Source organism: Scaptodrosophila lebanonensis, unplaced genomic scaffold (assembly GCF_003285725.1).
Source record: "Scaptodrosophila lebanonensis strain 11010-0011.00,11010-0021.00 unplaced genomic scaffold, SlebRS2 tig00000163-arrow-arrow-pilon, whole genome shotgun sequence".
NCBI lineage: Eukaryota > Metazoa > Arthropoda > Insecta > Diptera > Drosophilidae > Scaptodrosophila > Scaptodrosophila lebanonensis.
In genome coordinates, this window is record NW_022060598.1 from 1,046,954 (window position 1) to 1,068,953 (window position 22,000).

Below are 22,000 nucleotides of genomic sequence, written 5' to 3' on the forward strand. Positions count from 1 at the left end.
AGCTCAACAGCTTATTAAAGCGTTTCGGTAGACAGCACTCTTGCATCGAAAATCATTCATCGAATGTTTGGTGAGAAGCTGAAGTTGTGCTCTCAAATATCGTGGAATTTGACATTGAATACAGCTTTGAATCTACAACTGTTTTGTTATTATTATAAATTGTGATAATAAAGCACGATTGATAAATTCTGGCTGCTATTTATCGTCGATAGAGTAATGCCCAAGATATCTGTATAGTCGTGTTTTAGAAACACGGCCTAATTAGTATCACACTAATGTTGTATAAATCTTATTTGGCCTGATAGTTCACTTAGTTACGAATTGAATCGACCCGGCTTACCTTTTTTATTTTTTTTATTTTATTTTATTCAGAATGTCAACAATACTATAATACTGTTGATTATATTATACAACTTAACATAACAATTTTAACTAAACTTAAAAGATAAGGAAGCCTAACAGAAAGCTGTACAATGACGTCTATTAATGCCTCCGACTCGTTGGGGGAATTTGATTTGCCAGTTGGCCAGCTATGCCCCGATTCACAGCCATACAAGTATGTGGTCAGAGACATTAAAGACCTAAAAAACTATACAAAAAGTATTATTTTATTTATTATCTATTATTTATTATCTATTTAACAACTAATTAGAAAAAGTACGAAGTAGAACGAGAAAACGAAAAAGAAAGAAGGAAAGAGAGATAGAGAAACAGAAAAAGAGAAAGGTGGAAAGAATGACGAAAATCTCCAACCCGGTGGGGGAATCTCCTGCAATGAAGCCACTATTTTGTATCGTCAGAATGTATGCCATAATTGTTCTTGGCTTTTTTGATAATATCAAAATGTTTTGAGCGAGCGATGTTCTATAATAATAAAGTCTAGACAAACGTAAAATGTCACACCAGAGATGAAAGAACATTTAAAAAAAAATTGACTGCTAGGAGAGAATCGACTCCACAGCAGCCAAAAAAAAAAAAACTCAATTTGCAGGCAAGAGCATGGCGTCCGTTTTTTTTAGGATGCATTTGGAATCATTTTTATTGATAAGCTCAAAGTTTCTCCCTATAAACAGAATATAGAAACAATTTAACATTTATGGGAAAGAAGTATCGAGCTGAAAAGGGGATAGTACCCTAACTATAAATAAGCTTCATTTTCTGCAAAGTGTTTGTTATTTCGTCATTCGTCATCAGGTAGGTCAGGTTTAGGGTACAACATTTTTGATTCTCTTCCTACTTTGCTATTAAAGTGCTCTTTTTAGCTCATAATAGTCGTGTGTTCTACCATCTCTAGTTCTTTACATTTTTGTAGGTTTAATTCAATTGAAGAATCATTGGAAATGTTTGGACTAGCTCTATGTGTGGTCAGTTCACACGAAAAAGCTACAATTGCTTATTTACTGGAGACTACGAAATTAGCTTTATTTGATTCATATTTCAATGCGTGTACATGAATGCTAATAGTACACGTCGTGGTGACTTTGTGTTTTCGAAACCGTATACTGGCGGGCTGAGCGAAAACATGTTCTACAATCAATAAGCCTAATTGAGTTCTTCTTTGGAATACAAACAAATAATTGTGAAGAGAAAAGGTCCTATACCTTTGAAGAAACGAAAAAAAGAAGTAAATGCATTTTATTTGAACATAATGGAGCAACAAAACAGTAAAAAAAAGTCGTGTCTTCGTTTGCAAGATTTATTCAATTATTTTTTAAATCTACAAATTCTGTTAACTGTTGCAGAGCTACCGCGACTGCAAGTTTCCAAAGCTCTACTTATATGGTTCACTTTGTTTGTATAGACCAACATTGTTTTAATATTTAGCTTATTTTCAGTTTAGATGTTTAGATGATGGCATACTTCTCACGTGTCGATATACAAACAATTTCATCTGCATTCGAGATCTCAACTGTGACCACAATACCGAAGAAGATTTATACCTTCCATCGTTAGCTTCTTGCAGATGTTTATTGCTCTCTTCCTTCATTTCATTTCATTTTTTCTTTCTTCTGCTCAGCAGATGGACTGCCCATATATTTAATAAATATAGTATATGGTACTCCTAAATAATAAAATAATTTTTTAATAAATATTAGATTAATAAAGTATCCTATTCTTTACGACCAAAAATGTTCTTTCTTTATGGCTGCTCCTGGTTTGGGAATATTGATTATAAATAATGAATTTTATTGTTGAGAAAAAAAAAAAACTATTTGCATTAAATGTATTTAATTTTTTATGGCTCAACGTTTTACACTCAAAGCAAATAAATTGATTTGTATACTTTGTCCTTTTAATTTATTGGTGATGACTCAGCGAAGCATATATTGTTTTTTTTTTATTTTGCTGTTTTATTAGTTTTTACACAAAGTGTGTGGCTTGGACAGGAAATAATTAAACCAAAACGTGTGCTATTATTTTTTTTTTTTAAATAATAATTGTCAATTTCATTAAAGGAAACAAATGAAATGAACCGAAGTGTTGATGGAAGAGTGACGATATATATTCCGTCACTCTTATATATTATCTTATATATTTTATTCAAAGTATTCCAGATTATAACTTCCCCTTATGCTTTCCCAAAGAGACAAAATAGTTACAGCTATTTTAAATAATATTTAATAATTATATTATATATCGCCAGATCTGGACTATAAAACCTCCCAGCCAAGCTCCCTAAATTTTTCAGCGAGTCATTATTGATGTGACTGGCATTTTCCAAATAATAAATAGATAACATTATTGCATTATATTTTATGATCGAAGCTAAATAGAAGCCTGAATAGAAGATTTATTTTTATTTTTTTAAAGTTTTATTTACTTCTTTTTTTTTTTTTTACAAATTTTGTAATTGCCTGTACGCTGCCACAATTGCTTCTGGAATATGCATAACTGTTGAATGTGCTTTTTAAAATCTGTTATCTGTTACATACATAGGCATGCTCTGAAAATATCACAACTCTGCACACCTTTTGAGTAAAGGGTATGCAGATAATGGCTAGTTGAGGCGCCAATGGAGAAATGTGTGGCATAAAAACTCTCTGTCCATAGCTCATGTGGGAGCCGTTTTAAAACCCATGTGCCCACCCACATGCACGCAAGCCCGTAATTAACAGTAACACACACACGTAAACACACACATATATACACACGCACACAATAGAGAGCAAGATACATCTGCATGTGATTTCAGTTGCACAACATGGCGTATGCGTAATCACTTTTGTGTGCACACCGTCGGCTGCTGGCTGTCATTAAAGCAAGGTCCAGTTGGCGAAGATTCCCTTCCGTCTATCTGTCTATATGTCTGTTTGTCTGTATGTCTTCTGTTTGTTTGTTTGTTTCCGTGTATGTGTATGTGTATGTGTATGTGTGCGTATGTGCTTGGGTCTATTTGGTTTCTGGTGCTGCTGCTGCTTGTGGCCACTTCCGTTTTACGTTTTGGTCGTTTCGGGGTTGGCTTAATTTTAATTTTTATACCCTGTACCCAAAGGGTACAAGGGTATATTAGTTTTGTGCGAGTGCACATGGAACACACAGAAGGAGGCTTGGTAGACCCCACAAAGTATATATATTCTTGATCAGCATGACAAGCCGAGTCGATATAGCCATGTCCGTCTGTCCGTCTGTCCGTCTGTCCGTCTGTCTGTCCGTCTGTCTGTCCGTCTGTCTGTCTGTATGAACGCAAGGATCTCCGAAAGTATAAGAGCTAGAATAACCAAACTTGGTATACAGATTCTCCTGAGACCGAGAAAGGACGAGTTTGTTAATTTTTTCTGATCCGCCCCCCCACTCCCCCCCTATTACTGATTTTCTATAACTCCCGTAATTCTTGGAAGTTTGGACTAAAATTTGGTAGTCACATTAGGTTAGTAATTATATATCCGTATACCAAGTTTCATTATGATAGAATGATCGGAAAGAAAGTTATAGCCATATAACCAGGCCCAATGCACACATACATACATATGTACAAGTACACAAACACGCATAAGGCACGATTCTGATGTAAATGTATCTATGCATGCATGGAATATTTTATATTTAATTTAGTTAATTAATTAAATTAATTTAGTTAATTAATTAAATTAAATTAATTAATGAAATAAATTAAATTAATTAATTTAATAAAATTAATTTAATTAATTTTTTGTGGGGTGGTACAGGGTATTTAAGAGTTGAGCCTGCTCGACTTTAGCATTCCTTTCTTGTTATTTTTCATTCCATTTAATTTTCTCTTTGTTAATTTTTTTTCGCTTTTCGTTTAACGGGTAGTTACAATTAGAATGAAGGGGGCATTAGATACACTCAGACACACTTGAACATATTAGCGCACAAACACACACACACACACATACACACACACGCACACACTTATAATCAGATGGCGCCCCAGCAACACAAATTTACAGTCAATTAAATGAAGGAATCCTCGCTCACCAGACAGACAGACAGACGGACAGACAGACAAACACCAACCGACCTCTGCTCGAAGCTGAGTTATGTTGATGACTTGGCAGGGCACGGAACTGGGACTGGGACTGGGATAGGAGCTGGGTAGCGGGTATCGTTAACCGTTAGCGTTTTTGGCACAGCACCAAATTATGCCTAATGAGCTAAGCTGAGCAGAACAGAACAGAGCACAGTCAAGTCGAGTGTCAGGAGAGAGAGAGAGAGAGAAGAAGAGAGAGCGGATGTTGTAGGCAGTTGGTGGAAGCTTGGCCGACAGGCATGGGATCGAGCACGTCAGCACGAATAATTACAATCGAAAATGCTATTCATTAATTTCAAGTGTGCCGCAGTGGGGAATAACAACAACAACAACAATAGCAACAGCAACAGACGAAAAATGTTGTGTAGTATTAATTTGAAATGCCTTTTTTAAACGAGCTCTGCCGGTTCTTCTCCTCAAGCCCCAAACTTCGAGCCTTAGGTTGTCTGCCTGGCCAGAATAAAGTCTCTGGCTAGGTTACTAGGGGTTGTATAATGCCGAGTGCAGGATGGCTGTGGAGTATGAGCTTAACTAGCTGGATTACCAATTTATGCAGCTGGTGAACGAAAACTCAAAACATTTTACTAAAAGGGCTTAAAAATGCTCGACTCCTGCAAGTGGCAGGAGAGGTAAAAGGGATTTAAAACGAAAAATGCAACTTCTATCTTAGAAAATGTTTGCCAGCAAACTTAACTACATTGCGAACCAATTTATGCTTTTCATTTAATACAACAGAATCCAATCCAATTAGGAGAGAATAACAGGAGCCCATGAGGATTCCAATGAACACAACAAAGACCGAATCAAATTTAAGAAAAACATAAAAAAAGTATAGTTATAATGGAAACTGTGATATGTGAGCGCCATTGATAGATATACTTATGAAGTCTAGTATTTGTACCATCAGAACTTTTAGAAAACTGCTTTTTAAAACCAATTGTTTTAACACTCGGGCAGCTTTGATTTGGTTTTGAAAGCTGTCTACTGTTCTGAACAACCCATTCACTTGTCCTTTTTAGTATTAATTATTAAATTACACTAAAACAAATTGGCATTGCAAAAAAATATATATTTCTTTATTAAATATAAAAATATAAATCACGTAAATTTAACTTAAAACATATTCATTTTTTTTAAATTCTGTACTTATTCTACACATATGTACAGAGTTTTGACTAGTAAGCAATCGTATTAGTATAGCTCTCTATATAATTGGAAAAGTATTACTTAATTTAATTGCTTATTGTTCCCATATGAATTGTTTAAGTTGCCTAATAACTAATTAAAGCGGGGCTAATTGTGGAGGGTTTTCATGGTTTAATATAAATAGTATATACAACTAAGTAATACAAATTGTTTGAAATTGCATAAAGAAATTCCCCTTCTATGTATTCACACATTTCCCCAGCTACTTATTTAAAACGGAAACTTAAGGGAGCACACAAGCCGCACTAAAATAGATCAAACTATAGTGGCATGTCGATGCACATACTAGATCGAAATTAAGCTATAAAAATATGCGACTAATTTGAAACACAAGAGCGCAGCAACAACAACAACAACAAGAAAAACAAAACCAAGAAGAGCACAAACAAAAACAAAAAAAAAACCGACAAGAAACTTCAAAGTACAAATTTCATAAGAAACAAATGGCAAAGCGCTCAACTCAAATAGGAAATAGGGGCGACGGCAAGGGGTAGCCACGAAGATGAACAAATGAAGAGTCTGATGGTGGGTGGGGAAGGGGGAAAGGGGAAAGGGGAAAGGGGGGGAGAGGAGCAAGCTTAGCCAGTTAGCAATTTAGCAATAAACTTTTATTTAATCGATTTTAACACTTCACTGACACTAACAACGTCGATGGTTGACGATGATGATGACGACGACGACAACAATGATGACGATGGCCATGGCAACGGCAACAGCAAGGACATTGGCGGGCAGACAGAGAGACCTATATACTCGTACATACACATAAACGAAATGATAGACGAAACTGTTAGACAGACGGTAACTAGTAGCATCGAACATACAAGTATAACGGAGTGTTGAAGTTGCAAATGACGACGATGAGGACAATGATGATGATGATGGTGACGACAATCAATTGTGCGGCCAACTAAAAAGCTTAAAGCGCCACAGCTCTATGTTCTACCTTTTTACTTCACCTTCGTCCTCGTCCTGCACAATTCTACAAGTATACCAGCATCCCACTTTTTCAACGGCTGTCTTGTCAGCGTTTTATTGGCCAAGGAATTTCAATTCCAAAAAGTTTGCGGTGCTGAATATTTCTTATACGACATAGAGGGCACACACACATGCACATATAAATATAAATACTTGTATATACAAGCAGAACAGTAGCAAGAACAAGAAAATTGGAATGTCTACTTTCCACTCAAGGATCGACAGGAAAGGCATTAGCAGCTGCCATTGAAGCGCCAAGTGGCAATTCGATATTATTTCTAACATGCCGATACAAAGAGTTCAATAAAAATATTATAAAAATATTATCGATAGTTCTTCTTGCAATCTATAGATTCCTTCATAATGTATCTCTTAATACTCGTATTGTGGAAGTTGAAAGTTACTCTTAAAATGATGAAATATATAGAGTATTTGAAATCGAGAGGACTAACACAAAATTCAAAATCAGCTTCATTTATAGAAATTGTCCAAAAATTTTAGAGGAGCAGCTTACTACGAAGAAGTTTTCTTCTTGAATAAAACATTAACATTAGACATTAGGACAATAGATAAAGAGAATAAAATAAAGAGATCCAAAATCAGCTTTGTATTAAGAAGTCTCTTAAAAGCAGAAGTTGTTCTTTCATTTACAAAAATTATAGAGGAGCAGCTTACTACGCAGAAGTTTTTCTCTAGAATAAAACATTATAGAGGACTAACATAGGACATTAGCTAGGGAGAATAGAATCAGTTCCAAAATTAGATTCTCTTCCAATGAAGAAATATAGAGAACATATGAACTAAAGAAGACTATCAAAATATGCAAAATCAGCTTCATACAAGTATATAGAAATTGTTTTATTATTTGGAAACTATAGATAAAGAGAAGAAATTGCTCTCTTAAATGCAGAAATTGTTCTTTCATTTGAAAAATTGATAGAGAATTAGCTTAGTACGAAGTAGTTTCTGTCTAGAATAGAACATTATAGAGGACTATATAGACTATTGTTCTCTCAAATGCAGAGGCATATCAATATAGAGAACTAAAATAACCTTCTAAATCAACAAGCTGTCCTCTCCTTTGAAGATTTTGCAATATTAGTCAACTCCCCTTCTGCTTTGTGTATTGCAATCGGCAATGGATTAGCTATGCCATGCTGTTTTATAATTTATTGTAAAATTCTGGCGAAATCGGCTCTGTGTTGTGCATTACATTTCATTACAACAGAATCGCATAATGAGCTTAGACGTTAAGGATCTGTTCGATATTGATGTGCTTTCATGCCATCGCCAGGAGTACAATAATAGTGGATTACGAATATATAGGACTCTTGTGTTCCCTGGCATTTAACGAGAACATGCATGCACGCATACTTCAGTGGGCATCGGTTGAAGGACTGTGGAGAGCATTGCTCGTAAAGTTTCCACATCGTGCATGAAGTACTACTCGGATTGTATTCATTGTGTTGTTTGTGTTGTTGTTGTCTTGATGTGCAACAATAATGAATTTTTACAGTTAGTTGCACAGCGAACGCATCACACACATATATATTTTCTTGACAATGATTCGAGAAGGCCAGCATCAGTAGCAGTAGCAGCAGCAGCAGCAGCAGCAGCAGCAGCAGCAGCAGCAGCAGCAGCAGCAGCAGCAGCAGCAGCAGCAGCAGTAATAGCATCAGGAGCAGTTACTTTTTGCCCCGTCCAATTAGAATGTGAGTTGCAATTCAATTTACCGGCACACGCACACATCTGTATGCATATATTGTGTTTACAGTGAAACCTCTCATCGTCGGCCAACTCTTGTCCGGCCAAGGGGAGTGTCCGGTTGCGATCATCCGGTTAGGATACATAGACTTTTTCCACATTTGTTTTGCCTATTTTAATTTTTATTCTAATTAGGTGATTAAAATACTTGTAGGAGTTGACTTTATAAAGAATAATCTCTTACATGTAACAATCAAAACCAAGAAGGAAGATGCACCTTCTTTAAAAAGTATACTTTATTTATTTAACTACTTTTGGAACTTGTTGTTCTTGCCTTAAAAATCAATTTTTGAGTAAATGCGTGGCATTCAGAAGTACAGACAATAACTGATATTCAATAACTATTGCAAAGTGTTATAAAATAATAGTATTTTCCTCTTGCAAGCATTCCATTTAAATTATTTTGCAATATTTTTCCAAGCGCTACTATTATTTTGATCGTGAAAAACTGTACACATTTGTGAAATATTTTAATAACAAACAAGAAAGGAATGCTAAAGTCGAGCAGGCTCAACTCTTAAATACCCTGTACCACCCCACAAAAAAGTAATTAAATTAATTAATTAATTTAATTAATTAATTAATTTAATTTAATTAATTAATTAATTTAATTTAATTAATTAACTAAATTAATTTAATTAATTAACTAAATTAAATATAAAATATTCCATGCATGCATACATACATTTACATCAGAATCGTGCCTTATGCGTGTTTGTGTACTTGTACATATGTATAGTATGTATGTGTGCATTGGGCCTGGTTTTATGGCTATAACTTTCTTTCCGATCATTCTATCATAATGAAATGGTATACGGATATATAATCACTAACCTAATGCGACTACCAAATTTTAGTTCAAAATTATTATTATTATTCAAAATTAGGGGAGTTATAGAAAATCGTTAATAGGGGGGGGGGGGGAGTGGGGGGGGGGGTGGATCAGAAAAAATGAACAAACTCGTCCTTTCTCGGGCTCAGGAGAATCTGTATACCAAGTTTGGTTAATTTAGCTCTTATACTTTCGGAGATCCTTGCGTTCATACAGACAGACGGACAGACAGACAGACAGACGGACAGACGGACATGGCTATATCGACTCGGCTTGTCATGCTGATCAAGAATATATATACTTTGTGGGGTCTACCAAGCCTCCTTCTGTGTGTTCCATGTGCACTCGCACAAAACTAATATACCCTTGTACCCTTTGGGTACAGGGTAGAAAAACAAGACAGTAAAATAGCGTTACATACATACATTCAGGTGAAGCTAATAAAAGCGTGTTTAAAATAATTTACGATTCAATTTCAACTTAGGAAATAAGAAAGCCTAAGAAAAAACTGTACAATAAAGATGTCCATTCAGGAAGTTTTCACTGTAGTTGTGTTGGTTGCAGTTGCAGTGCCACATGCTGTACAATTTGGGGTGCGGCAGCCGCAGCCAATAACAAGAACAACAGCAATACACACGCACACACACACACACGCACCTACAGAGAGTAGGAACCTGGATGACGTTGATGATGACGATGGGCGACATAAGTAGCCATTCATTTTCGATATTATTAGAAAATTGTGACCACATACGGGGGCAGCTCGTAATGGAGTTTATTGAAACATCATCAATCTTATTGCCGCACCTCTGGCATCAATTTTGGTTGCTGCCACCAATGTTGTAACTTTATAGTATATACTTGTATATATATAGATATTTTTTTTTTGTTTTGCCTCTACGTGCGACCAGTCAGCCACCCACACACACAATCCACAATCCACCCATCATCATAAGTTTTTGTCCGTCACGGCACTCTGTGTGTGTGTGTGTGGACAATTTTATGTCCTGCCTTCAGGTGTATGTGTGTCTGTCTGTGTGTTTTTGCTCGACTGTGCATTTGGAGCGTAGATAAGAAGGAAACACATAAAAAAAGGCAACGGTCACATTTTGATTGCTTTGTCTGCGACATTTGACCGTCGAGTCTGCCGATAATTTTGCTACCATTGTTGTTCTTGTTGTTGTTGTTGCCAAATGCTTGACCAATGAACCTAGCAACAACACCAAGAAGAACAACAACAGTAGCACTTTGGGAACAACACTCACTGGCCCCAAGTATGTCCTTATAATCGCTCCTGCCCCAAAATAAGCAAAGAAACTTCCACAAGCATTCGTTTGCGTACATTTAAATATTTAATTATTTGTTTCATATTTATACTCTGTACATAAAATGTACAAGAGTATATTAGGTTTGTGGGAGCTGAAAATGTAACAGGCAGAAGGAGGCGTGGCAGACCCCACAAAGTATATATATTCTTGATCAGCATGACGAGACGAATCGATCTAGCCCTGTCTGTCTGTCTGTCCGTCTGTCTGTCTGTCTGTATGAACACCTGGATTTCAGAGACTATAAGAGCTAGAGACTCCAAATGTTGCACAAAGATGCGTTATGTGAGCAAGTTTGTTTTATTTTTTTGATTCCCCCCCCCCCCCCACTTTCCCCCCTATGGGGGTTTTCCCGATTTTCTATTCGTATAATCTCCTATATCTCGGAGACTATAAGACCTGGGGACACCAACTTTTTTTTATGTGAATACGCAGAAAATGTATATTTTCGAATTTTGTATTTAGTGCCCGCAGATGTTGTTGTTGTTACTACTTTGCTCAGGCACAGGAGGCATACACAGACACACACAAACACACACAAACACACACATACACGCATAATTATTCTACACATGTGTACAGAGTATTTCAAAGTCGGGATACACGACTTTAGCTTCTCTGCTTGTTTTGAATTGTCTTACTTCGACTTGCGCTTGGGAGAGATGCTTTAAGCAATTGCGTAGCATTTTTAATGAAATCAAACACATACTTTATTCTTTTATTTCATGTTCTTTGTGCTTTAATTGGTTTTTAATTAAAATTTTTACAAAAAATCATCAAAACGAACCTTAAAAGTGTATTGTTCTTCATATTAATGGCAATTGTGACTCATTTACACTGAATACGGAATGATACGTTTTACTTTTCAAACAAAAATTGCACAATACGAAACAAATTTAATTTTGAAAAAAGGAATAAGCATTTTCCTGAACCCATCTGCAAGCCATTCGCTTACAGCTGCCAACACAAAACTTGGCTTTTGAGTAATTGTTTATTATAACTATTATATATTAAAAATAAAAATCAAAAACAGTATCAGTATTATTTGACTTAATTTTTTTCTAAATTATGGAGCTATCAATCTGATCTAGTAAAGATAAAAAAATAAATAGATATGTTATTGGTATTATTAACGAAGTTCTGAAAAATGTTATACTGTTTACAAACATAGACGCACAGTAACGTTTAAAATCGTTATAAGGATAACATTAAATTAGAAAGGTATATAGATAACATTATATAATATGTATATGTATTGATACCGATCTAATTATTTAATGACTAGCGTACTAATTTAAAAGTATACTAATGCTTGTAACGCTAGGATAGAGATTACACAAATAAATAAATAAATAAAATAAATGTACGAATAAATATTTTATTGCCTTTAAGTAAGTCCCTTCCGAATGCAATGCACATTTACTTTTTAATCCTCGAAGCAGTACGAAAAATCGTAAAATAATTAATCATAAAAAAGGTCAAGAGCTACAGTTGATGTTCTTGAGCGTCTTGGATGTGGTTTTTGCTGATCTTATTTATTTATTTATATTTATGCCAACAAAAATTGACTGTCGACATAGGAAAATAATATATGAATATACATATACCTTACACTTGAAAAATCTTCATTTTTCATAAATCTTTATAATCTATGAAAGAAAGAAAAATAAAATGAAATTGCATAATCAGTTTTTTTTTTTTAATTTTTCATGTAGTTTGAATTATTGCGGTTTTATTATTTCTTCACTTTTTCTCAACTGAAAAGTTTGTGTTATAAATTTTGCCCGAGCGATTTCCGATTTTACATAATCAACATAACATTCAACGATTTTCAAAATAAAGAAATAAGTTGTTCACTTCACCATGGGCGTAGCCAGGATTTAGTCCAGGGAGGGGGCAAGATTTTTTTTGGCTGATTTTTTACTATACAAAAAACACATGAAAATTATGGAAAAATAGTGAAAAATTAAATTCAAGATAATGCAAATTTGAAATTTCCAATGCAATAAAATGTAAAAAAACTTGCTAAAAAATAAGATTTGTGATCGTGGAACTACATCGACATCGAGAGTGTAACATTTAACAATTTGAAATTATGTTTTCTTACACAAAATGATAAATTTTTATATACATATACTTTAAAATTATTGAAATCAGAGAGAAAAATATGTGATTTTTCTAATGGGTACTGCTCTTAGTTTGAAAATCAATTTATAGTATCAAGTCTAGTTATTTTCTAAAAAGAATTCGTATGCTTCTCAGTTGAATAGAATTTTTTTACAAGCTAACATGGAATGGGAGCCGTATCTAGGGTCGGGGCAGTTATCAAAAGAAAGTTATGGCAGATAAAGAAATCTTAAATTATTTGGTTTCAACAGTTCAGAACTGAAACTGGATTTTCTGAACTGTTAAACCAAAACTATTTTTAAGAGATAATAATGCACAACGTTCTAAGATGAGTCGGATTAATATACATATATTGCCTCAGGTTTCGATAAAACCAGCGAACTGATGGCAGCAAAAACAACTTATTTGCCCCGTGTGTCTCGTTGCCCAAAATCAACCAAAATTGCCCGCTTTGGACCCCCCTCGCTACGGCCATGCACTTCACACATCACCTTCCAAAGAACTTTTATTTTAAATCATCGAAGTCCTATTTACAGATAAGGTGGAATGGACAGTAACAGTGCTGCCAGAAATTGAAAAGTATGTCTCCCCATTGCGACATCCGCTTGATGTCAGGGTCGTATTTCCGGTTCATATTTTTAACAACTATAGGATACTCGTATGTACGAGAATGCATCTCGTTTTAACGTTGATTCGGCTTAACTGCTTATTTTTGCAGCTTATTTACATTTGCAATTGATAATGATTCTAATCTATTTTCTCTCTCTCTCTCTCCCTCTCTCCTCTCTTTCTACTTGCAGGTAAGTAAATGTAGATTACTTTTTGAGGCTGGCGAGTCCACAAAGCAAACCAATAGACCCCCCGCCTGACCATCAGATGCTGGCCCGTGTGTTTAAGTCCAAGTGAGTTGAAGCATAAAATACAAATGCCAAAATCTATTAATGTGCTTGGCCAGCATTGGAAATTGTGGAGGGGGGGGGGGGGGGGGGGGTGGAGTTGTGCCTTGTAAAGTCACATGCGTTGGGTGGGAGTCGTTGGCTGGCTTGGTGGGTTGCGGTTTGGTTCTGCTTCTGCTTTGTGTGGCGTAGAGCTGTCATATATATGGAGTGCGCCAAGTAAATTACATCATCAACCCTCTCCCCCCCTACCTACACACTCACACATACGCACACACATTGATGTGTATAGCTGGCGTTGCGCCGTGTGGCATTACTAATGTATGAGTGCGCGCAGAGTGGCAGGATATTAACCGCAAACTGCATAGCACATGCCCGACATTCGCTGCAGCATGGTGGCGTTTCGGTGTGTGGATGGATGAGGGCGGGTGCTTGGGTAACTAAAGTTGCGAGCCACAGCCAACATTTGCTAATTGCTTCATTAAATGTTTGCTTAATTTCGTTCGAATTAGCTTCGTCCAACATTATGGCGGCTGTCGTTGTGCTCTCTGTTAAGTGCCAAGTGTGGAGTGTGAAGTACGCGTATGTGTGTGTGTGTGTGTGTTTGTGTGTGTGTGTTTATGTTGCTGGTGCAGGGGTGTTGGAGGGGTAGACTGGTGGTTAGCAACAGCAGCAATTTATGCTCTGCTTTTGCTTTACACACATGTGCGCCCACACACTACTGTTCCTGTTGTTGTTATTCGTGCGCGGAAATTGCGAAGCTACTTGGCTTGAAACGTTCGCGCTTCTGTTTAATGATTGCTGGCCAGCTCTAAGCAATTGCTGGCAACGGCAGGAAGTGAAAGTCTGTCTGTCTGTCTGTCTGTGTGTCGGCTCCAAGACGCTGACTCAGCTCTCGTCTGCCACCTGCACGTCCTGCGACCACTTTTTGCGCTGGCGCAGCTTTTGTTGTCGTCCTGCGAGCTTTTTTTTATGTCCATGCTTACCGGCCTATAGGTGGCGTCTCAGGCGCATAAATATATATGTATATGTATATATACATATATATATATATATGTATATATATACCTATGTGTGTGTTGAAATTGACTGTGTTGAGTTTCTTCTGCTTCTCGTGCTTTCTGAGAGCGCAAGACAGAGAGTGTTTGTTTAAGAGTCGGCATTAAGAGTGCGAATACCGTGTTGGCGGCATTTTGGGCGTCCTCTGCTGCATTTGTTTTGTTTGTTTGTTTGTTTGTTTGTTTGTTTGTTTGTTTGCCATCCAACTGCTTGGGCATTGTGTAAAAGAGGAAATGAAGGGATCTACGGTGCGTATGCTTAATTAATTAACAAATGAAGCTATAGAGCAGCGATCGATTCATTATTCGTTACTCTTATTTTTCCAACAAATCTTACAAGATTAATTTGTCCAAGATCTAAAATTAAAACTAAAACATTTATTATGACACCTTAATCTTCTTTTGGTTCATACTTTAAAATATATATTTTTGTGTTTCGATCTTTGATATGATGATTTGTGCAGCTCGTACAATTAAATTTTGAATGCGGTACATCGGTTTAATAGGAATGTAGCTCCTCATATGAATAACATTCCAGATGGTGTGCCTCGCAATATATATCGAAAATATGTTGGCTTTAGCAGTTAAGCGGGCTGCTGAAAGTTCTCATGTTCCAAAGCACATTCATTTCATGTTGTTATTGGTGTCCTCTCATCCAAACAACCCGAACAGTTTCAAAAAAGAAATATCCTACGGCTTTTGCAAATGAAATGCCTTCTGATCCTCCTGGTCCATTGATCCACTTTGTTGGCTATTTAAGCATTTCAAAGTAGTTGCCTCCTAAATTAGACTTCGTGTCTTCAGTCGATGGGCTTGACAATTTTATTTAAACAAACATTTGTAGCGAGGAGAGCGAGGGAGATTGAGATTGGCGTATGCTTGAAAAAGTGTATTGAAATGTTCCAATCGTAAGGTGGCAATGGCTTGAAGAAGTACACATTATTCATAATAAAATAAAAATTTTTAAAAAGATTGAATACTTACATCAGCAGGAAGAATAAAATAAATGGCGCTGTAGAGGAATTTTATAAAAGACACTGAACTGCCACAAAAATAGTCAGAAAATCCTCAATGCGCCATTTTGATAATCATTCGATGTCTTGGTTGCGAATGTTGAATGAATATAGTTAATAATAATTATTGTATAGATATATTTGGATATCAAATTTGTCGCCATTGCAGTGATTTGAGAAAGAATCAGTTTTGAGCTGAAACTAACTGAAATGTATTCCAAATATTAGGCATGAAGATCGCTTACCTCAGCTGAGACTTAATTAGTAGTAGTAGTATTTTGTAAGATTCAAACGTGCAATTCGTAACGAAAACTTTTAATAATTTGGTAACTTGTTTAAAGCTGAAGGATAGCTTTTGAAACTGGCTCGGGTTAATGGGCAGGGTTGTTCAAAATATTGTGAATATAGTTGAAAAGGATTGGGATTTTTGTCTCCCAAAGTTGTTCCGATGTATCGAGATTAATATTATTCCAAAATTGCAATTAAACATTTTTGTGAGTGCATCAAAAAGTTGACATAAAGCACCTGTAGGAAATATATTGTAAATGGGACACAAAAAAAATTTAGAAGTTGCTTACCTTTTAGACGCTCTGAGAGTCTTCTTAATTCAAAATAAGACTACATATGAATTAAAAATAACAAAGATTGAAGGAAACACATATTAATTGAATGATTGACTATAGTTTACCTTAGCAGCGCCTTAAGGCAAGATAAATTAATAAATTGCAGGATTATCTAAAGTTGTTCAGCATAGTCAACTATTGGACCGATTTTCTAAGTCATAGACATCGCGATTTAGAAAGGATTCTACTATTATGTCATTAACTCAAATACTTAGATCAATAGAAAACGGAAATGATTCGCTGCAGAGGTTGGCTATAAAGATGTAATTGTATATCGATCATAAATTTATTAAAAGACTGAATATCGCTTACCTCAACTCCCTCCAAGGTTTCAACATAACGAACAGTTTCGACTATTTTGTAACTTATAAAGGGTTAAAGGACGGCTACTAGATATGGTTCGATATTGCTTTGGATGTTAAAAATGTTTTGGGCTATTGAAATGAGTTTTTTAAAATTGTCGAAGATTTGTAATTGCGATCGCGATTGTGATTGTATTACTATTTGCACTCGGGATAATTTTTGTGACATTTCGGCTAAAAAGAGAGAGAAGTATAGAATTGGTAATAAATCACGTTTTCAGACGAGCAAAAGTTAATTAAAACAAATCTAATTCGCGATTGACAATAAAACAAACAAACAATAACTAGTTGCAAGCATTGGTTGTGAAGACCGAATCGCACATTAGGCAGAGAATGTTACGATGTTTGAAAACTGCTTACCTTGACTTGGCCTTAAGGAGTGGTTTTGGATATCGAATCAGATTGATCCGAATGATCCGATTGCTCCTGCACAAATGCTGTAGGGCTATCACCGTCACCGTTGCCGTTGCCCGTACTCTTGACCTGGTCGTCGATACAGAGGTAGCTCCTTATTGCGTCAATAGCCACGTCTGGGGTATCGAGCCAATCCTTCCTGGTGGCAAAGTATTTTACCTTGTTTATCTTTCGATTAAGATCTTCTTTCGATGCTCTGAGTGCCGACAACTCGCGCTGCATATCAGACTTTGGCTTATCGTCACCACAAGCAGATGGATCTGAGCTTTCCACGGCTTTTTGCTTCGGTTTTGGGATGCGCTTGGGTAAATTCCGGTTAGGAGTGCTTTGGATGTTGCCTCGTACACCCGATTCGTAGCGGCTTCCTGTAGAGGTATTGCTCGTTAGGCTCTGGGTGGAGCTGCCGAGACGTGTAGTCTTCCGAAGAGCGTTGTTATACCCGCGACAAAAGCCAATCGGTTGATTTTTTCTAGCCGCCAGTGCATCATATGGAGCGCCAGTATCGTGTTTTTGGTAAAGGTCGCGAAGCCAGCTTAAAAGGCGATAGTGTCGCTGACCTCGAATTAACTCCCTTATTTCTAGAGGATAGCTCAGATTTAATGTCTTAAAGACATTCTTCAAGAGCATGAAGTTCGAATCAACCTCGTACTGATAATTCGCAATAAATCGCACTTTACTAATCGGAACTTCCTTCGGAAATATGCTATGCAAAATTTGGATGTATGCTGCCCCTGTGTTGAACTCATCGAGCGATTCGAACTCCGACTGTAATATATGGTTTGCCCAGCTCAAAAGCTGCCTAATTGGAATTTTAGCCATGGGAGCTTGAAACAAAAAGTTACTAAAAAAATATTTAAAATTATTTTACTTGTTTCTCAGACTGTCTGAACTGTGTAGGTGCACGTAGTAGATTGAATTTTAAAAGCAAACCCACAGCTACCAGCAAAGTCAACGCCTACTAGAATACGAATACGAATCAAGCATAATACTTTAGAACAACACTTTAATTCCTGACTGAAGGCAGCGTACAACGCCCAAAAAAAAAGGGAATAGGTCGATAAGAACAATCCTGAGACAGAGCAGCCCTGAGTCTAATCGGTGCAGTTTCTTTCTAATTCTTCACGACGGACAAACGAACATAACAGTTTTAATTATACATACTAACATTTTTCTGGAAAGATAAGTAAATATTCTAGCTTGCGTTCAGAGGTTTCCTATCCACTAATCAAATATTTTTTTTAAATAATATGGAATGTGGCTTAATTAAAAATATTCGCTTAAAAATAATAAAAGAAACAAAACTGCTATTATGGCAATGATTTATCGATTCTTGTTAACGAAGTTTGATATTGCAGTGCCTTTTTCATCAACTTTAAATCACAATTTAAAATGTTTTTTAAATCCATGAACAAAACATGTTTATGCTCTGTACATGAAATGTAATTCAAAATGCATTTTGTTCATTTTATCAGTTCATGGTTGATTTTGCAGTTAGGCTTTGCAAAGGCTTTTTTCGCAACATACAAATGTTTAGCCATTAACAAATTCCAATATATACAAGTATTTTGTATTATTATTACAATGAATCGGCCTGCAAATTTGTGTAATATATATTAAATTTAAGTATTAGCCCTAGTAGTCCTACAAGCGACTCAATTACTTCAAAATTATCGTTCGTTTTTCTTAAATTAAAAAACAAATTTTGTTTAAGCCTTCACGGCAGTTAATGATTAACAGGAGAAAGGCACATACGGACACTAAAGTATAAATTATCTAATGTGTAATATAAATTTAATTTAAATGGTAATCATAATTCAAGTGAGAAGATTATCTCAAGAATTCGCCTCAATATTTCAAAAACAAGTTCGGCAGCAGCAGCAGCAGCAGCAGCAGCGATGCATGTTGACCCCAACAGCACTGGCTAGCCACTGAACTTACCTGTTCGGAGCTTTGGGCTCCCTTTGGCACTTTCTCACCACAGAAGTGCGTGGGATAAAGAGCGTGAACGTCATCGTTTGTTGTGTGCTGTGCTCTTAAAAATGTGAGTCAGCGTCGGCTTTGGCGGCGGCGTCACCAGCGTGAATACCGTGTGCCACGTTTTTGACTTCTGAAGCAGCCGCTGTGGTGCGTGCGCGCGCACACACACATACACAGTAACACACACACAGACACACACACACACCAGCAGTGATGCTGCCATTGCTGGTAACAGTTTGCTCCATTGACGAAACGAAAAACAAAGTTGACGCTGTTTGTATGCCAGCGTGTCCGTGTGCTTGTGTTCATGTGTGTGTGTGTGTCTGTGTGTGTTCGTGTATTCGCCCGTATTCGTATTCGTTTGTGTTCGTGTGCACTTATCTTCATGGGATAAATCTCGCACTGGCCCAGTCTGTTTTGTATACGGGCGTCAAGCGGTCGTGCACGGGCTAACGGCAAATACGGCATCTATATAGTACGGCAAAACGGTACAACAAGACGAAGAAGAAGAAGTGGTAGAAGAAGAACAAGCAGCAGCAATAGACCACAACACACAAACAAACGTTAAGCCAAAAGACCAAGAGTCTTTATCGGCAAAAACCCAAAAAATCCAAAGAAAAAAATCTCAAAAAATAAAACTCAAACGAAACTTTTAAAAAAAACTTAATGTGAAATGTTGTATCTCATTACCGACCGCGAACTTTTGAGCGTGCGTACGTGTCTCGCGTTACAGTTATTTTGATGCGGCTGCCGCCAAGAGGAAGAACAATAACAACAATAACAACACTAACAATAATAACAGTACTAACAACAACCACAACAACATCAACAAGAAGAAGCAGTCGGTAAAAGTTGCTGCGAGAAAAGTTCGAAGACGTATGCAAAACGTAGCGGCACGTAAAACGCGCGCAAAAAAGTGTGCTACAAATTTTTTTTGTGATTTTTTTACCCTCTTGTCTTGCCAGCAAGACAACATCAAATAGTTTGTTTGTTTGTGTCCATGTAGTACATGTATGTGTGTGTGTGTGCTTTTTTTTATTGTGCTCATGTGTGTTTGTGTTGTGTTGGGAGCGCAAACGAGAAATGAATAAAAAAAAAATAAGAGAAAAGGAATAACAACAGCAACAACAAAATTGTTTTGAAAAGGCGAAGTCCAAGTCTGTGGTAAATTAAATCAAATCGCTGTCGGTTTTTTATGTTTATTCTGTTACTTTCCATTTTTTTGTTGTTGTTCATGGACCCACTGAGTAGTTGCGATAACAACAGAAATAACAAGTAGAGCAAGACATACTAACTATATTCGTATAAATAAATATAAAAAAATAATAACAGCTAGCTGTGTCTAAGTGTGTGTGCGTGTGTGTGCATGTATATGTGAGTGTGTGTGTGTGTGTCCATGTATGGATGTGTAAAATAACATAAACAAGTAAGCGAATGAACAAACAAACAAACAAGTCTGCGATGTGTCAATAAAAGCGAATAAAAAGTCTAAAAAAAAACAGAAAATACAACAACAAAAAATAGAACAATCAAAAATAAAACATCGGAAAAAATACGCCCAGAAGCTAAATACAACAGCGAAATTCACAATTTTGTGTGCACGTCCGTTTGCTTCTCTCTCTGTCTGTATGTCTGTCTGTCTACGATTAAATAAATAAGCAGCGGCAACTGTGATGGCAATGGCAACCGCGACGGCGACGGCAACGGCAATGGCAGGGGAACAATTACAATAAAAAGAAGCAAACAGCAGTAGCAAGAAAAAACAACAGCAACAACAACAACAACATTCGCAAGGGCACACACACACTCAAAATTTGTGTGCAAAAAATCAGTCAACGTCGCTGTCATTATCAGCGCAGCATCAGTGTCATCATCATTACCAAAATCATTGTCTCCGTCATTGTCAAGCGACCTTCCTAACATCATCATCATAATCACCATCATCACCAACAGAATCACCATCTTCATCATCATCTTTAGCATCGACGTTGGCATTGGCAACCCAGCTATACCCCCCTTTTCTTGCTGCACTCCACTCCACTCCACTCCACACCACTTTGCTTCTCATCATATCGATACCAAAAATCAAGCAACTTTTTCTTTCATTTTCGCCACTTGCGCCCTTTCTTGCTATTGTTGGTGTTGTTGCTGTTATTGTTCTTGTTGTTGTTGTTGTTGCCGTCGCTCCTTGCGCTTTGATTTGCCACAACTTTTTCTGCTTCATCTTGCTCCCCTTTTTGTCGATTTTCATATGTAAATTGTTAATCAAATAATGATATGCAAAAATTGGTCGCAGTTTCTTTTTCGCCTTTTTCTTGTTTTCGTTGCTTTCGTTATTGCTATTGTTGTTGTTGTTGCTTTTGCTGTTGGACGTGCCTAAAATGGGTTTCCAATTGCTATTTTGTTGGCATTGGCCTGCCCAGCCAATATTATGTATACGCAGGGTCTTCTACTCAATTGAAGCATAATTCACCATATTGCGCATACGCCCCGTGAACTTGATTCAAATAGTTATTGAATTGCCCGATATGCATACTTAAAATTTACATATCTTCTCAAACTTTCTAAGCTCTTTAAGTTCCTTTTTTTAAAGCTCAAAAAGCAGTCTGTATTCGAATTTGGAAATTTTGGTTTCCATCAATAATTTATGCACTATTTGGTTTTCTTTCTAATCAGTCTTAAAAGTGCCACAACAAGTATATATTTATTTGTTTCAAAATTTATTCTAGTTTCACATTTTTTTAACAAATATTAGAAAAGTTAGGTTAATCTGACAATTTTCTGCACATTCGTTTTATATCCGTAGTGATAAAATCGCCCAAAAATTATGTTTAAAAAAAATCCTTAAACATAGCAGGGAAAAACTAAAACACACTATGCAAAATGTGGGCCTAAATCTATTAATCTATTGAAGTGCAATCAGTCTTAGAATT

The 22,000-nt window shown here is 36.4% G+C and overlaps 1 protein-coding gene across 1 annotated transcript; it reads right to left on the minus strand.

Moving 5' to 3' along the window:
- Nucleotides 1-16,723: 16,723 nt before the first annotated feature.
- LOC115629743 (protein BIM1-like) lies at nt 16,724-17,969 on the minus strand. Its single transcript, XM_030526277.1, has 2 exons — nt 17,037-17,969; nt 16,724-16,850 (listed from the first exon to the last, which is right to left on the minus strand). The coding sequence occupies exon 1, from the start codon at nt 17,907-17,909 to the stop codon at nt 17,049-17,051; it is 861 nt and encodes a 286-aa protein (XP_030382137.1). The 5' UTR covers nt 17,910-17,969; the 3' UTR covers nt 16,724-16,850; nt 17,037-17,048.
- Between the last annotated feature and the right edge of the window lie 4,031 nt (nt 17,970-22,000).

Excerpts from the sequence above, each read along its gene's own strand:
- LOC115629743 (XM_030526277.1), bottom strand. The coding sequence starts at position 17,909 with ATGGCTAAAATTCCAATTAGGCAGCTTTTGAGCTGGGCAAACCATATA.